The sequence below is a fragment of the Piliocolobus tephrosceles genome, chromosome 8 (genome assembly GCF_002776525.5).
Source record: "Piliocolobus tephrosceles isolate RC106 chromosome 8, ASM277652v3, whole genome shotgun sequence".
In the NCBI taxonomy this organism is placed as follows: Eukaryota; Metazoa; Chordata; class Mammalia; order Primates; family Cercopithecidae; genus Piliocolobus; species Piliocolobus tephrosceles.
This window is the reverse complement of record NC_045441.1, coordinates 127040891-127057481: the sequence shown is the minus strand read 5'-3', so window position 1 is coordinate 127057481 and position 16591 is coordinate 127040891. Positions and strand designations below refer to the sequence as shown.

The window sequence follows — 16591 nt, the reverse complement described above, 5'->3', positions numbered from 1 at the left end:
CTAGAACTCCTGTCCCTAACTGGTCTGGTGCAGCGCTCTTCTGTTGGCCTGTGTACAAAAGAGGCCCGTTGGGCTGACTATGGGATGGCAAAACTGCTTTAGAACACGCTCTACACGTTCTCTGGACGATGGGGCACAGGATTCATTTTGCAGCTTGGGACAATTCTGTCTTTATAAGACTGACCTTTATTCATCTTTCTGCCCATGGTCCCACTGTATTTGTTGAGTGGGTGAACCTCAGTGGAGAGTGCTGTACAGAAGACAGGTTGGTAGCTTTATGTAGCCAGTTATTTGAACTAAAGAATCATGAATCCTTCCTTTTCCTCCCACCTTGTTCCCCTTTCCTCACCCTCGTGACCTCAGATCTTAGGGCAGTTGTTAGCAGCAGGAGGTGACCCAGATCATAAACCACTCCCTCCTTGCAAGCTACTTTGGCAGTTCGTTAGTGACCTGAAAACTCAAAGCGTAAATGCTTCAGAGCCAAGGTAATTTTTTATAAAATAAGTAATTCTTGTAAGGATAAAAATTTCTCCTAATTTATCTGATTTTCAAATTTGGATATACATTTTAAATGTTTGAAGGCACTTATTTATAACTGTTGGGAGATCTAGCCCTAATTTGGATTTATCTTCTATTTTGTTAAGATGTTATAGAATGATAGTAGATCCAGATGAGATAGTTGTTGAATGCAGCAGCTATCTACGATCTATGATCTCTGATCTGGGCTAGGTCCAGAGGAGAGGGGTGGGTAAACGGTTTATATGTGGGCCATAGAGTTTGGAAGACCTACTGATAGGATATTTAAGTAACTTGGCAATGAAAGGAACATCAAAGAAAAGGAAAAAGAATGTGTCAAATTAAGAGATACTTAAAGGGTTTTACTTGTTTAGCGAAATGAAAGATCAATTCGAGGTGTATCTGTCTAGGGATGACTTTCTAAAAGAAGTACATTTGTTCTGTCTTAGGTAGTTTACTGATTGGTAGAGATGAAAATGAAAGCATATTCTATTCTAGGAAGAACAATGCGAAAAGCCAGTGTACAGGTAGAAAATGCCAACATTTTATTGTTTTAATTATGCTAGTTTTTTAAAGGAGCTTTTTAAAAGATTGCTATGTAGTGGAGTGTTAGGTGTATTACATGCATTATTTAGTTTAATTCTCATGACACAAGGCCGGAACTATTGTCAACTTCACTTCACTGGCATTATTGTTAACTTCATAAACCAAGGTTTGGAGTATGGAACTATCTTGCTCAGGCTTGCACAGCCAGGATTCAAATTCAGGGCTGACTGACTCCAAAGCTATATTGCCACAATGCCGTACACTGACCATTAGGAATGGAATGAAGGTGTTGTGTGATAGTTGGAGGATGTTTAATGCAGAATCTTTAGATAATGGAGAGATAAAACCTGACACAAATGGGGCAGATAAAACTTGACACAATTTTTAAGGGAAGTTGCCATGTGTATTCTCTGAACTGGGTGAAGAACATTTATGTTGTGAGGCAGGGGTTCGATCCTTTTAGGAGATTTCTTCCAACTCTGAGATTCTGTGATGTTGCCTGAACCCTTTGGCAGAAACATGCATTAAGTCCGAATAACTATCTTCATCCTTATTGCTGATGTATCACAGCAAGTGATACCAGGAGCCTGTCCTAACAAACTCTTGGCATGTTTCTACAGGTTTAGTGCAGGAGACCGTGTGTTCATAGTGGATGACCGTCTGTGAGCCTATCTTTATCTAGCTTTAGAGGCTGATGCAAATGAGGCAGCATGCTGTAGTAGAAAGTGACTGGGATTTGGAACTGGCTGAACCTGGGATGGAATGTCAGTTTCACCTTTAATCAGCTGTGCATCTCAGGGCAAAATAGCTAAGTATCCTGAGCCCCAGTTTTCTCATCTGTAAATGGGGACATGTTTACCTTATATTAGGAAAACATCCAGCTCATTTTCTGAAAATCTAATATGTCAAGTACTTAGTCCATCAGACAAGTCTAGCACCTAATCCTGTCAACGTCGTCATCCATGATCATCACCATCATGGTTTTACACTTGTTACAACCTCTTCATACAGTTGGATTGTGAGGCTCAAATACCTCTTTCCTAGGAGAAACAAGGAGAAAATTCAGTGAATTTGAAATAAGAGTACCCTAGTTCAAGGTCCAAGTAGGGGACAGAGATCTTGGACAATGGACTAAAAGCCAATTTACAGATTTACAGGATTGTCATGAGTATTCAGTGAGGAAAAGGCTATGAAATTACTTTGTAAACCCATAAAGTTTGATTCAAATATTAGACAGAATGGTAAAATGTTATTATGCCATTGCCTTTTGAAGGAATTAAACTAAAATCCCGTAACCCTTGGGTTCACATGAGTAGTACTTTGCTAAAGCGTTTGCAGGATCCAGAAAGTCTTCCTCTTTGAGGCTCACTTTGCTCCTTTCTCTGGTTTTTGGCCTTCAGGACCATGAGGCCCCTCTCCAACTGGCTGGCATTAAAGATGGGCCCACTCTGGCCCAGTCCTGGCACCAGCAATGGGATGTTGACCTGTCTGTTGAGTCTTGGAGCCCACCACTGCCAAGGAGACCCAGCTGGAGCTAATTTGCTGGGCTGAGTCATAGCATGTGGTTGGAACCAGTTTCTTTTCCATCACAAGGATTTCCCTGAGCCTACTGAGAGCTCACCACTTTGCTAAATTCCTGGGTGTGGGTGGGTGTTTAGGCACAGTTAGGCTTCTGAGGAGGATCCTTTTCCAGAGGGGAGGTTATAGGTTATAATACACTTGATAACAACTGTGAACGCTTCAAAACTGTCTATCATTAGGGCTAAATGGTTTGTAATATGAGAATTACTGCATAATCCAAAGTAGGGGGAGTTCAGGGAAAGTTAGCGGAGTTAGAGAACATTTATTATTGGTTATCCAGGGGATGTTCATGAAAACATTCATTAGTGCTGCTCAGAAGAAAGAAAACAGAGTGTCAGCAGAGCGGGCCAACCTGGGCAACTTCCATGGGAAAGCCTGGCCAGTCAAAGAGAGCCTTGCCTCGGGATAGAACGGGTTTCCAGAGCTTTAATGGCCAGCACAGCAGATCGGGACTTGACCTGGTAGTTCAGGGAACAAAACTGTAGCTTGGAAATACAGAGACTGTGGGTTTACCTCTTGCATTTGCATGTTGCATTCGGTTATTTATTTCTCTTTTTGTTAACTCAGTTTTGTCTTGAAAGGATCTCTGTCAAACAGTTGCAGAATAGTCACCATCAGGCAACCAGGAAATTTGTCCTTGGGGAGCTACTTAGGCAATCAGATGCTGACTTAGATTGTTGTATAATCAGGAAGTCTGGTTCTAATCTTAGCCTTGCCACTGCTCTGCGCCTTGCTGCCCAGAGTGTGGTCTGTGGAGTCACAGCTTTACCTGGGAGCTGATTAAAAATGCAGAATCTCGGGCCTGCTTAGACCTGTGAATCAGAAGCGATGGTTTAGGAGCCCCAGGTAATTTATCTGCACATAAAACTTTGAGCACTGACCTAAGTGGTAAACTCTGGTAGGGCATGGGCATTTTCTAGTTTCTTATTTATTATTTTGTATCCCCAGTGTCTATCTGAAGTTTAACACACAGTAGCTGCAAAATCCTTGAATCTTCCTCTTGCCTTGGGCATATTTGAACTTCTAGGATCTTTGTAAGCTTCTAGGGACTTAACTGTAAAGTGGCATAGGGAGAGGAGTATTGAGTGGAAATGGAGCCAGTGATTGAGAAACTGAGGTGAGCATAGAAGGACTGGTGTTGTGAGTTTTTTTGTTGTTGTTGTTATTTTTTGTAGAGATGGAGTCTTGCCATGTTGTCCAGGCTGACCTTGAACTCCTAGGCTCCAGCCATTTGCCTACCTCTACCTCCCAAAGTGTGGGAATTACAGGCATAAGCCACCGCACCTGGCCTAGGTGGTAGTTTTAATATAGATGTTTTTAACCTACTAAATCAAAGTCTATGAGGGTGGATCATCAAATTTGTATGTTTTTATTTATTTATGCCTTTAAACCACATTCTGAAAGCAAAACTTTTGTGTTTTTAAAAGTTCCTTCCATGTTAAGGAATATTTTTTACAATATTACATATAGTAAAGAAAATGTAAGAGTTCCTCAAGGGGAAATGGATAAATACAATGGAATAGAATTCAGATGTTTAAATCAATGAAATAGGGCTACATGTATAGACATGAATAAATCTAAAAATTTTTTTTTGATAAAAGAAAATTGCAGAGGATAGATGAGATATGGTACCATTTACTTAACGTTTTAAAAAAGCCTATGTGTAACGGATACATGCATATGTAGTAAAAGGATAAAGACCTGGATGGGAAAGGTAAACACTAAGTCTGGCTAATGGTTAACTTTGAGACGGATGAAGGGAATGGATGGGAGCTTTAACAGTCCTTCATGTTTTATTTTTTGAGAAAAAGAAAAAGCAAAAAAAGAAAGATTGCAGCAGCAAACATGTAAAAATGAGATTTTTAAATTTTGTATTTAAATTTTTTAAAATTGTATTTATTTATTTTTAAGACAGAGTCTCACTCTGTTACCCAGGCTGGAGTACAGTGGTGTGATCTCGGCTCACTGCAACCTCTGCCTCCTAGGTTCAAGTGATTCTCCTGCTGCAGCCTCCTGAGTAGCTTGGACTATAGGTGTGCACCACCAGCTAATTTTTGTATTTTTAGTAGAGATGGAGTTTCACCATGTTGGCCAGGCCAGCCTCGAACTCCTGACCTCAAGTGATCTGCCTTCCTTGGCCTCCCAAAGTGCTGGGATTATAGGCAAGAGCCACCAAGCAAGCCCGGCCAATTTTTTTTTTTTTTTTGAGACGGAGTCTTGCTCTGTCACCCAGGCTGGAGTGCAGTGGCGTGATCTTGGCTCACTGCAGGCTTGCAAGCTCCGCCTCCCAGGTTCACACCATTCTCCTGCCTCGGCCTCCTGAGTATCTGGGACTACAGGCGCCTGCCACCACACCTGGCTAATTTTTTGTATTTTTAGCAGAGATGGGGTTTCACCATGTTAGCCAGGGTGGTCTCAATCTCCTGACCTTGCAATCCGCCCGTCTCGGCCTCCCAGTATGTTGGGATTACAGGCATGAGCCACCATGCTTGGCCTTTAAAGACAGGTTCTCACTCCATCGCCTGGGCTGGAGTGTAGCGGTACAATCATGGTTCACTACAGTCTTGACCTACTGGGCTTAAGGAATCTTCCTGCCTCACCCTCTTGAGTAGCCAGGACTACAGGCATGCACCACCATGCCTGGCTAATTTTTGTATTTTTTTGTAGAAACTGTCTCATTATGTTGCCCAGGCTGGTTTCGAATTCCTGGGCTCAAGTGATCCTCTTGCCTCAGCCTCCCAAAGTACTGAGATTACGGGCATGAGCCACCTCGCCCGCCCCAGTTTTTTGTTTTTCTTTTTTTAAAGGAATGACTACATAATTGTTCATGATATGTATAATCTTTCTGAATGCTTAAAATATTTCATTATGAAATGACTAACCCAAATTTCCCTGGTAGTTGTGATGCAGGCAGTTGGCATGTGGCCTCAAATACTCCTATAAGGACCTTCCAGTTTGAAATGTATTTGTACTCAGAGAACTCTCTCCCTGATCCTCTCTCTTGTTCTCATAGACAATCATGACTATTAGGACATACCCAAGTCCTGTAGCTTCCCCTGCATTCTGTCCTGATGAAATGCCATGTCCCGTGTTTGTGATGTAAGTGAATTTCACTGTTCTGACTCTTTAGGGACCTAGCCTGCAGGGGCCTTCTCTCTGCTGTTCACTTTGCTTCTTTATTTTTTTATTTTTATTTTTTTTGAGACTGAGTCTCACTCTGTTGCCCAGGCTGGAGTGCAGTGGTGCGATCTCAGCTCACTGCAAGCTCCGCCTCCCGGGTTCTCACCATTCTCCTGCCTCAGCCTCCCGAGTAGCTAGGACTACAGGCGTCCGCCACCACGCCCGGCTAGTTTTTTGTATTTTTAGTAGAGATGGGGTTTCACCGTGTTGGCCAAGGTGGTCTCGATCTCCTGACCTTGTGATCCACCCACCTTGGCCTCCCAAAGTGCTGGGATTACAGGCATGAGCCACTGCGCCAGGCCCACTTTGCTTCTTTATTAAAGGAAGCATCCTGTTCTACAACTACCCTGATCTCAGAGCTCCAGCTCTAGGGACATCTCCCACCTTCCCTTCTGGTGTTCATTTTCATAACGCCTTCATTGACACTTCAGTTTGGTGGTGGGACTTAGGTGTCTGTGTGAATCCCAAGAATTGTATTGCCTACCCCAAGCCTCATTATTTGCAATCATTCTCTTATTGCTGTATCTGCTTTCTTAACTTCCTTTCTATACCAGAAGTGTCTCTAAAGTTTAATCAATAAGGATGACATCCATTGGTCTATGATTCAGAGAATGTTAAGAAGGCAGAAATATCTCTAGTAGCTGGGGCCAAAGTGGGCTTTAAAATTTCATTTTATTGGCTGGGCATGGTGGCTCACGCCTGTAATCCCAGCACTTTGGGAGGTCAAGACGGGCGGATCATGAGGTCAGGAGATTGAGACCATCCTGGCTAACATGGTGAAACCCTGTCTCTACTAAAAATACAAACAAAATTAGCCGGGCATAGTGGCGGGTGCCTGTAGTCCCAGCTACTCGGGAGGCTGAGGCAAGAGAATGGCGTGAACCCAGGAGGCGGAACTTGCAGTGAGCCGAGATTGCGCCACTGCACTTCAGCCTGGGTGACAGAGCGAGACTCTGTCTCAAAAAAAAATTTTTTTTAATTAATTAATTAATTTATTTATTTAGAGACAGAGCCTCGCACTGTTGCCTGGGCTGGAGTGCAATGGCTCGATCTCGGCTCACTGTAAGTACTGCAAGCTCCGCCTCCCGGGTTCAAGCGATTCTCCTGCCTCAGCCTCCCTAGTAGCTGGGATTACAGACACCTGCCACCACGCCCAGCTATTTCTTTTTTTGTATATTTAGTAGAGACAGGGTTTCACTATGTTGGCCAGGCTGGACTCAAACTCCTGACCTTGTGATCTGCCCACCTTGGCCTCCCAAAGTGCTGGGATTACAGGCATGAGCCACCACACCTGGCCCTATTTTATATTGTTATTATTATTTCTAATATAGTCAATAGCAGTGATTCTAAACCAGGGGTGACTTTTTCACCTACAGACATTTGGGCAGTGTCTGGAAATATTTTTGATTTCACAACTGGGGGAGTGCTACTGGCATCTAGCGGGTAGAGACTGAGAATGCTACTAAATATCCTGCAATGCAAAAAACACTGCCCACCCCTGCCCTTCACAACGAATAATCCAGTCTAAAATGTTATTAGTGCCAAGGTTGAGAAACCCTGCTCAGAAGATCCTCATACCATGAGTATAGACCCATCAAGGAGGGAGAGTGGACGGGGCTGCAGCTCCTTCGTGGGACAGTGTCACAACGGATATGGGAATCCCAGGGAATTTATATGGGCTAGTTCTATATTATGTCCAAAGCGTGATGGGGACTGGAAAGTTCATGGTATTAGAGATGAAGGATGGGAGAATATTAAGGAAAAACCAGAGAGGAACAAAATCGAGGCCATGGGGAGACTAGAGAGAAGCCACCTCTAATATTTTTGGGCATGGCACCTTAGTGTAAACGGCACCTTCCTGCTATAGAAATAGAGGATCGCTTATTTAAACATATTAATATTATCAGTGGAAAATGTGGTAGGTCATGACAGCAAGGACACCCAGTGGATCATGCCCCCCGCACTGTCCACACTCATCTGCATTGTGACCCTGCCATTCCTCTCATCAAGCAGTGGAGTCTGTTTTCCTGCCCCACGGGCGTGAGCTGGCCTTGTCCCTTGCCTTGACCAAAAGAATGTGGAGGGTGTAATGGTACGTGATATCTGGGGCCACTCAGCTTTGGTTTTTCTCCCTCATGGAAGATTTCTGCCATCATGGGAGGAAGTCCAGCCTGATCTTCCCTTTTGAGAAAGAGGCCCAGGTGTCCAGGGGTCCCAGCCCAGCGCATTCGCAGCCAGCCTTCCCACTAATGTGCTGTGTCAGGGAACCCAGATGAAATCAGCTCACCCATCCAGCCCAACCCACTGAGGAGTGAGAAGTAAAGTAATATATTAATATTATGGTTGGGGTGGTTTGCTACACAGCATGCGCTAACTGGACATTGTGTATGTAGAAGGGACTTCATATCGAGCAGTGGACGAGGTATTTGCCTTAGAATATGTGTGTAGGGTAACTATCACATCATGATTAAGAGAAACTGAGTTCTTCCTCCTTTGTTTCTTGTAGCACTTCTCAGAACTTCTGGATGAGTTTTCCCAGAACGTCTTGGGTCAGCTCCTGAATGACCCTTTCCTCTCAGAGAAGAGTGTGTCAATGGAGGTGGAACCTTCCCCGACGTCCCCGGCGCCTCTCATCCAGGCTGAGCACAGCTACTCCCTGTGTGAGGAGCCTCGTGCCCAGTCGCCCTTCACCCACGTTACCACCAGTGACAGCTTCAATGACGGTAAACTCAGAGGAGGAGGAAGGCCTGGACCTTAGCGCCTTTGGTTCTGAGCTCTTGAGGGTGCTGAGTGTGTATTACATTAAAGAGGGTGTCAGCACCCTTGTTAGTGAGATACCTACAGTGTGTAAGGCCTTGTGCTTGGGCTGTGGGGAAAAGCAAAGAGGCACAGGACCCATTTCTCTGCACTGCCCAGGTCCCCTGGGGACTTGCCGTAACTGAAGGATACTCATTACTCTCTTGCCCTGTGGCTTCAGCAGCAGAGCAGCCTTTTGCAAATCAGGCCGGCCTGTCTGGTTGGTCATTCCTGCCAGTACAGTAAGTCCATTGTTTCAAGGGGTCGTGCCTTTTTTTTTTTTTTCTGAGAAAGAACCATTCCTCTATAGAAGCTTCTTGGGCATCCTCCTAACCCACTTCCATCATGTTCTATTGACCCCATGTCCCTCACCCCAGATCTTAGTGGACATTCCTAGACTTTCTTGTTGGTTACCCTTTCATGCCCATCATCAATGCCGTGAGTGTGGTATTTGTTGAAGGTCTAGTTTTTCTGACCTTAGAGATGTTAAGATGTTTTCACCATTACTCTACAGCCCATAATTGGTAAAAATTGTATCTTGTTCCAAACTCTCCAAGGCATATATATCTTTTAAGTGTAATTTTCTTCTTTTCTTTTCTTTCTTCTTCTTTTTCTCTGTCCCTTCCTCCTTCCCTCCCTCTTCCTCCCTCCCTGCCTCCCTTCCATTCCCTTCCTCCCTTCCTTCTTTTCTTTCTTCTTCTTTTTCTCTCTCCGTTCCTCCTTCCCTCCCTCTCGCTCCCTCCCTGTCTCCCTTCCCCTCCCACCTTTCCTTCCTTCTTCCTCCCCTCCCCTCCCCTCCTTTCCTTCCCTTCCCTTCTTTCTTTCTTTATTTTCTCTCCTTCCTCACTTTCCTTCTTTCCTCTCTTCCTTCTTTCCTTCTTTTCTTTTTTACACAGGGTCTTACTCTGTCATCCAGGCTAGAGTGCAGTGATATGATCTCAGTTCACTGTAGCCTTGACCTCCCGGGCTCTCATGTAGTCATTCAGCCTCAGCCTCCCAAGTAGCTGGGGCTACAGGCATGTGCCACCACACATGGCTAATTTTTTTTTTTGTAGAAATGGGGGTCTCACTATGTTGCCCAGGCTGGTTTCAAACTCCTGGGCTGAAGCGATCTTTCCTCCACAGCCTCCCCAAGTACTGGGATTACAGGCATGAGCCACCATGCCCAGCTTTAAATTTAATTTTCTATGTTTTGTTTTCCTAGAGGGATAGCCAGCTATTTTAGTACTGTAAATTTTTAAAACTGCATTTCCTATTGCCAGTCCAGCATATGCCTTCTTCTTTACAGGAGGATGACATGGTGAGGAATACTCACTAACTTGACCTTCTTGATGTTAGTGTTGACCTCTTGTTCTTACACCACTGTACATATGGCAGCATCTTTTGAAGATGGCTACACCTATCAACCCATCCTCTAGGGATTTGTGCTAATGCTGTCCCTCCCCTTGACCCCACCCCTGGACAGGCCCTGGTGTGTGATGTTCCCCTCCCTGTGTCCATGTGTTCTCATTGTTCAGCTCCCACTTACGAGTGAGAACATGTGGTTCCTGTTCTGTTCCTGTGTTAGTTTGCTGAGGATGATGGTTTTCAGCATCATCCATGTCCCTGCAAAGGACATGAACTCATTCTTTTTTATGACTGTGTAGTATTCTGTGGTGTATATGTGTTACATTTTCTTTATCCAGTCTAGCATTGATGGGCATTTGGGTTGGTTCCAAGTCTTTGCTATTGTAAATGGTGCTGCAGTAAACATACATGTGCATATGTCTTTATAGTAGAATGATTTATAATCCTTTGGGTATATACCCGGTAATGGGATTGCAGGTCAAATGGTATGTCTGGTTTTAGATCCTTAAGGAATCGCCACATTATATTCCACAATGGTTGAACTAATTTACACTCCCACCAACAGTGTAAAAGTGTTCCTGTTTCTCCGCATCCTCATCAGCATCTGTTGTTTCCTGACTTTTTAATGATCGCCATTCTAAATGGCATGAGATGCCCTTTTATTGTGAGGCCAAAGCATTCACCATTCAGTTCCCCCAGCTGGGGCTTTGTTTTCTTTATAGCCCTTAGGCTGTGACAGGCCATGCTGGTAATTTGCTGAGAACAGGTACGGTGGGTCAGATATATTTTACAAAGGGTTTCTGATCCACAGCTCATCTTTTTTGAAGTACCAATGTCTTCTCTGAGTAAAAGTCACTTTCCTAGGCCAGCAAAAGCACTTTTCTGAGACAGCAAACACGGCATACACTTTGGGAGGCCAAGACGGGCGGATCATGAGGTCACGAGATTGAGACCATCCTGGCTAACATGGTGAAACCCTGTCTCTATTAAAAATGCAAAAGAAATTAGCTGGGCATGGTGGCAGGTGCCTGTAGTCCCAGCTACTCGGGAGGCTTTTTTTGGTCACAAACTCTTTCGTGAGGATACTGGTTTTTTGAGGATACTAGTCATTTAAGATGTGTGAAATCAGAGTGAAGCAGTGTGGATGAGTGGATGGGGAACTTGCCCAGCAAAGCTTTGTCTGGATCTATTTTTCTGAGTTGTGTGGATGGGCAGATGTTTGGGAACAGAATTTTTTTATTCACGTGAACCCCAGTTTGCATTCCCCTTAAGGTGGCGATCCATGGGGTGGGGGAATCAGTCCACGAGTATTTCTCCCAAATCCAAGTGCTCTGTTAGAGCAGATAACCACCCTGATGGAGAAGGATGGTTACTTTTAGGCAATATATAAATATGTAGCATGTATAGACAGCTGTATACCTTAAATTTAATATTCTTTATCTGCTGTATGGTGATAATAGCTTAAGCAAAACTAGGAGTCCTTGTGTTCTGTGATGGATGGGGAAGTAATATTTCATTATACCTGAGAAAACCAATGATTCAGCTCTCCCTGTCCAGTTGTACTTAGATTAAATACAGTTCTTCTGCAGTTGCTTCTAAGCCTGGAAAAAGAGTGATGACACACAGTTGAGTGGAAACTCCTTCCTAATTTATTAGAGTTTTTCTCCTTTTTTCTCCCTCTGCCTCCTGCTTCCCCTCTCTCCGTCTCCTTCCCACTAGAACTCTTCTCTTTCCCTCTTCCTCCTTTGCCCTTTTTCTCCTAACCTTCCCTTCCTCCCTCCATCCTCCACCTGAACCCCAGGGCAACTAAAAAGGGCATGCGCAGATGTTCTTATCCTATCATTCTATCACGGACTTCAGATGGACTGTGGACCCCTAAAACTGTATATAAAAATTTGGGCTATCTATATTTGCTAATTTTTTGAGAGTTATTGCATCTTTTCTTAGATTCTCAAAAGAGTTTGTGACCAAAAAAGTTAAAAATAACTGTTCCAAGATCCCACAGGAGTCATCTATCTCAGGGGGACTTTGAATGTGGACTTCTGAAACACTAGAGCTAAGGAACTTCACGTGGCCCAGCAACCACAGGAGCCAACCCTAGAAATGTAGGTGCAGGCTTCAAAACCACCGGAAAGACATCCCACATCCAACTCAGCCATTTCTCCCTGTGATTAAGGCTGTGAACCAGACACTAAGCAGGGTTTTCTGTTCTACAAAAAAGGCAACAACAACAACGAAACCCCAAGAAAAAAAAAAGGAAGAAAGAAAAAGAAAAAAACATGTAACGAGGTTAAGGGAAAAAAGTGGAAGCATCCAAGCAAAATATTTGTGATACTTTTATGCTTTGAGAAACAAAAGCTTATATTTGAATGACCAAGTCTTGTACCTCACCACATGGAGGTTGTCTTTATGAGTTACTGTATTTCAGTCATGTTCCTTTGTGTAATTCAATTGGGATGCTAGGTATGCATTTGCATTGTCCTTTAATTTTGGTGTTCTTCCTAAAGAAGAAACTCTGTAGTGCTGGATGAGGGCTGTTCAGAGAGAACCAGACATGGCCCCTATCCTCTAAGATGATACAAGAACAGAGCTAAAGATTATATAGACTATCAACAGACCTTAGCATAAAATATGCTACTACAGAAGTGGTCTAATACTACCTTTGCATCACAAATGTAGTTAAGGGTGGAACAAAGGATCGTAACTATGGCTGTCCCAGGTCTACAGGGACATGGATAAGAATCATCCTCCTCCCGATGAATTTAGTAGGGCTCTCAGTGGCAAGGGATGGCTGGATAGGCTGGTTCACTATGGATACCTTAAATTTATGGAGCTGTGTTCTCAGGTGGGAATGAACACAGTAGTCTGTGAGGTAAGGGTGAGCAGAGATTGCTGGGGCAAAGTCACATGGGGTAAGTGAGACAGCCTGGAGGAGGGCAAGGACTGGGGTTTGATCTCTGCCTGATGGGAAGCAGGGACTGAGAAATATAGGATGACGTTTTCTGGAGCTTAGAAGAAACACAAAAGATCTCATGGCTGCCATGTGAGAACAGGGAAGGTGTGCACAGATATAGTTATCCAGGGAGAAGAGAAAAAGTATAAAACATGATGGCAAAGAAAAAATGGGTTTTGAATTGATTTGATGAAACCTGCAGCAGGAAAAGCACAGGATCGAATATGCTGAGGAAGGGGCAGAGGTGAGTCAGAGATGACTTTAGGTTTTTGCTTTGCAGTGTTGAAGAGATCTTGATGTTGACATGGTCCATGGAAGCGAGACTTGAAAATCACAGAAATGAGGTGCATAGCGGTGTCTTCATCACATGTAGTGTGAGCTGATGACAAGAACATCAGTCTGAATCAATGTAGAGTAGCCAGACTCAGGGGTAGAAGAGGAAGGTGTGTGTATCTACCAAGAGAGTCACTGGGTCCTCTGTCCTGCACGGCCAAAGAGAGAACCTGACAGTGACTGGGGAGGACAGGCAGAGGAACAGTTGACCTCTTCCATCTGAAGCTTGGGTTTGTAATACATGCTATTTTGCTATTCCTCCCCTTTTTTGGTGTTACCTTTTACTTTTTTCCAAACAGATAAAAACAATAATGATGTTTCCCCTTTTTATTTTTTGAAAAAAAGTAAAATAGTGACTTCTCTGCCTAGCCATTGCAATGCTAGATTAGTATAAGAAAGCAACGTTCACATTGATCTAGCGATTACAGTTACTATGGATATTCATGAATGAGAGTCCAACTTCTTCAATGAAGAAGAAAGGATGTAGTAAATATTTTCTATTTTTACTATTATCACCACCTCTTCATGCCATTCAATAGTGAAAGTTATTTCAGGGTTAAGATACTCAGGAGTGGGGCCAGGGGAAGATAGGCCTCTAACTTCCATTGGAGCATGTAGTGGGCTGTAGTTTAATATGATTCTGACACATTTAGCTGAATTCTTGCCCCTTTCCCCAGCTTCCAGAGCCCAACCATTATATTTTTCCTTTAAGAGAATTTTACATAAAAAATTGGTCAAGATGTGCCAACTCCTCTGAAAATTTTCAAAGAGCAAACAAATGAAATGCTAAAGGATTTAGATGAGGCATATTTATTTAATTTAAACAATTTTCTTTTCACTTTGGATATGTTACATAAATAGTAAATGGATGTACAGTCAGCCCTCACTGTTCCTGGGTTTTGCATCCTATGAATACTGTATTTTCAATCAATGTTTGTTTAAAAAAAGTCTGCTTGTGAGTGGACCCACACGGTTCAAACCTGTGTTGTTCAAGGACCAACTGCGTATATGTTTTTCTCATGTAAGTGGTAGTACGTCATCTGATTTCTCTTTTTAAGGGTAAATGCCCAGGCTGGGCGCGGTGGCTCAAGCCTGTAATCCCAGCACTTTGGGAGGCTGAGACGGGCGGATCATGAGGTCAGGAGATCAAGACCATCCTGGCTAACATGGTGAAACCCCGTCTCTACTAAAAAAAAATACAAAAAATCAGCCGGGCGAGGTGGCGGTGCTTGTAGTCCCAGCAACTTGGGAAGCTGAGGCAGGAGGAATGGCGTAAACCCGGGAGGCGGAGCTTGCAGTGAGCTGAGATCCGGCCACAGCACTCCAGCCTGGGCGGCAGAGCGAGACTCCGTCTCAAAAAAAAAAAAAAAAAGAATAAATGTCCATTCTCTCTCTGTTCACATGTATATAAGTGTGTGTGTGTGTGCGCGCGCGTGTGTGTGTGTGTGTGTGTATTGTAAACCAAAAAGTATCTGATACAGGTCTCAATCAATTTAGGAGTTTACTTTGCCAAGGTTAAAGACATACCCAGAACAAATAAACACAGAATCACAGAAATAATCTGTGGTCTGTGCCTTTCTGCAAAGATGACTTTGAGGACTTCAGTATTTAAAGGAAAAGTGGCTGAACAGGAAAGAGGGAGAGTGTGGTAATCCACGTGTTGCAAGAGAGAAAAAGAGCAGGTGGGGAATAGTCCATTACGCATTCATCTCGTGCTCAGTAAATCAACATTTTTTGTTAAGATAAGATGAATGTTAAGCTGGGTGCTCATGACTGTGATCCCAGCACTTTGGGTGGCCGAAGCAGGAGGATTACTGGAGCCCAGGAGTTTGAGACCAGCCTGCACAACAACACAGTGAGACCTCTTCTCTACCAAAAATAAATTAAAAAAAAAATTAGCTGGGCGTGGTGACGTATGCCTGTAGTCCCAGCTACTTGGGAGGCTAAGGCGACAGGATCCTTTGGGCCTGGGAGGTCAAGGCTGCAGTGACAGAGCAAGACTGTCTAAAAAAAAGAAAAAAAAAAGGTCAACATGGAGTGTCTCCTTGTGGAGACCTTTAACCTTTTATCTATAACTGTGCTTAGGAACAAAAGGAAAGGTAGTTTCTTGCATGACTCAGCTTTCAGCTTGATTTTTCGCTTTGGCATAGTGGATTGGGGTCCTGAGTTTTTATTTTCCTTTCATTATATATCAAGAGAATGCCAACTCCCAATTTAGGGATTTTTGTTTGTTTGTTTGTTTTTTCCTTTCTTTCCTAGGAACCTGTATCCGTTTGTGCTTATCTGTGTGGCACATATGGAAAGGATGGAAAATCTGCATTTTGGTGTTGCTGTTACCTTGGCTTTGAGTTCATGTCTTTTTCAGTCTCTTTGTCCATCTTGATGATTTGATAACTTGGCATCTAGCCCCATTGATCATGGCTGCTCCGTTTTGTCTTTGGATGTAAAGGACTTGCTTTTCACCACGATCGGTGGCTTGTTTTTATTTTCTTGGCGACAGCTAAGTGGTGAAGCTGAGGAAATGTGCCAGTCGAGTTTGACCTTTGACAGGAAGCTGTTTGAATCAGCTGATACGGGCGGGGGTGGGGTGGGGGGGTGGGTGGGCGGGGGGCGGGGGTTGTTCTTAGTCTTCACACTGTGGACTGCTAAACTTTACCAGGGATGTTTTTCGTCTGAAATGACACTTAAAAGACGTATAAACACAATGCAGAAAGAGCATTTTTATTTTTTCCACTCGGTATCTCAGTTTCTAGTTTTAGAAATTAGAGGGTGTAGAGTGTCTACTGACTCTTATGTTTGTAGTTTAGCCAATAACTAAGACATCCAAGGATAATTCCAGTTCTAAGCCAGGGTGGCCCTACTGCTCTTTTTGCCAATAAAGTAAAACTACAAAAATCAGGTCATGGAGAAACATTGTGATACATATTCTGCTCCTTCTCCTAGACTCTGTCCTTCCTTAACCCTCACTTCGTAGATTACATTTGTCATTTTGTTTTCTATGATTTGGTATTTATTTCCATTGAGTAAGAAAGTACAAGCCAACCTCCAGTAGTTCAGAATAAAAGCCCTTTTCTTTCATTTCAGCTACCACTGGAATGCTCTTCTCACCAAACTACTTACTCACTGACTTTATTCATATGAAGTCATTTCATATTTTATGATGTAACTAGTAGGTCCGATCAGCCAGTCTACAAATATTTATTGATATGATCCATAGTTGATGGTTTAGAGGAATTATTTTGGAAATGAATATAGTAATTTCATTGTAATAGATTCTAATGTAATGGGTTTCATTTATTTGGCATACATTCGGCTATATTGTATGGACTAGCTCTGTTG

General features: G+C 43.3%; 1 protein-coding gene across 1 annotated transcript in view; it reads left to right on the top strand.

The window, feature by feature from the left end:
• Positions 1-16591, top strand: part of CREB3L2 (cAMP responsive element binding protein 3 like 2) — a 129666-nt gene that overhangs the window by 67536 nt on the left and 45539 nt on the right. The window contains exon 2 of the mRNA XM_023190040.2: positions 8330-8546. Coding sequence (XP_023045808.1) covers positions 8330-8546 — 217 coding nt within the window. The remainder of the gene's footprint in view (positions 1-8329; positions 8547-16591) is intronic.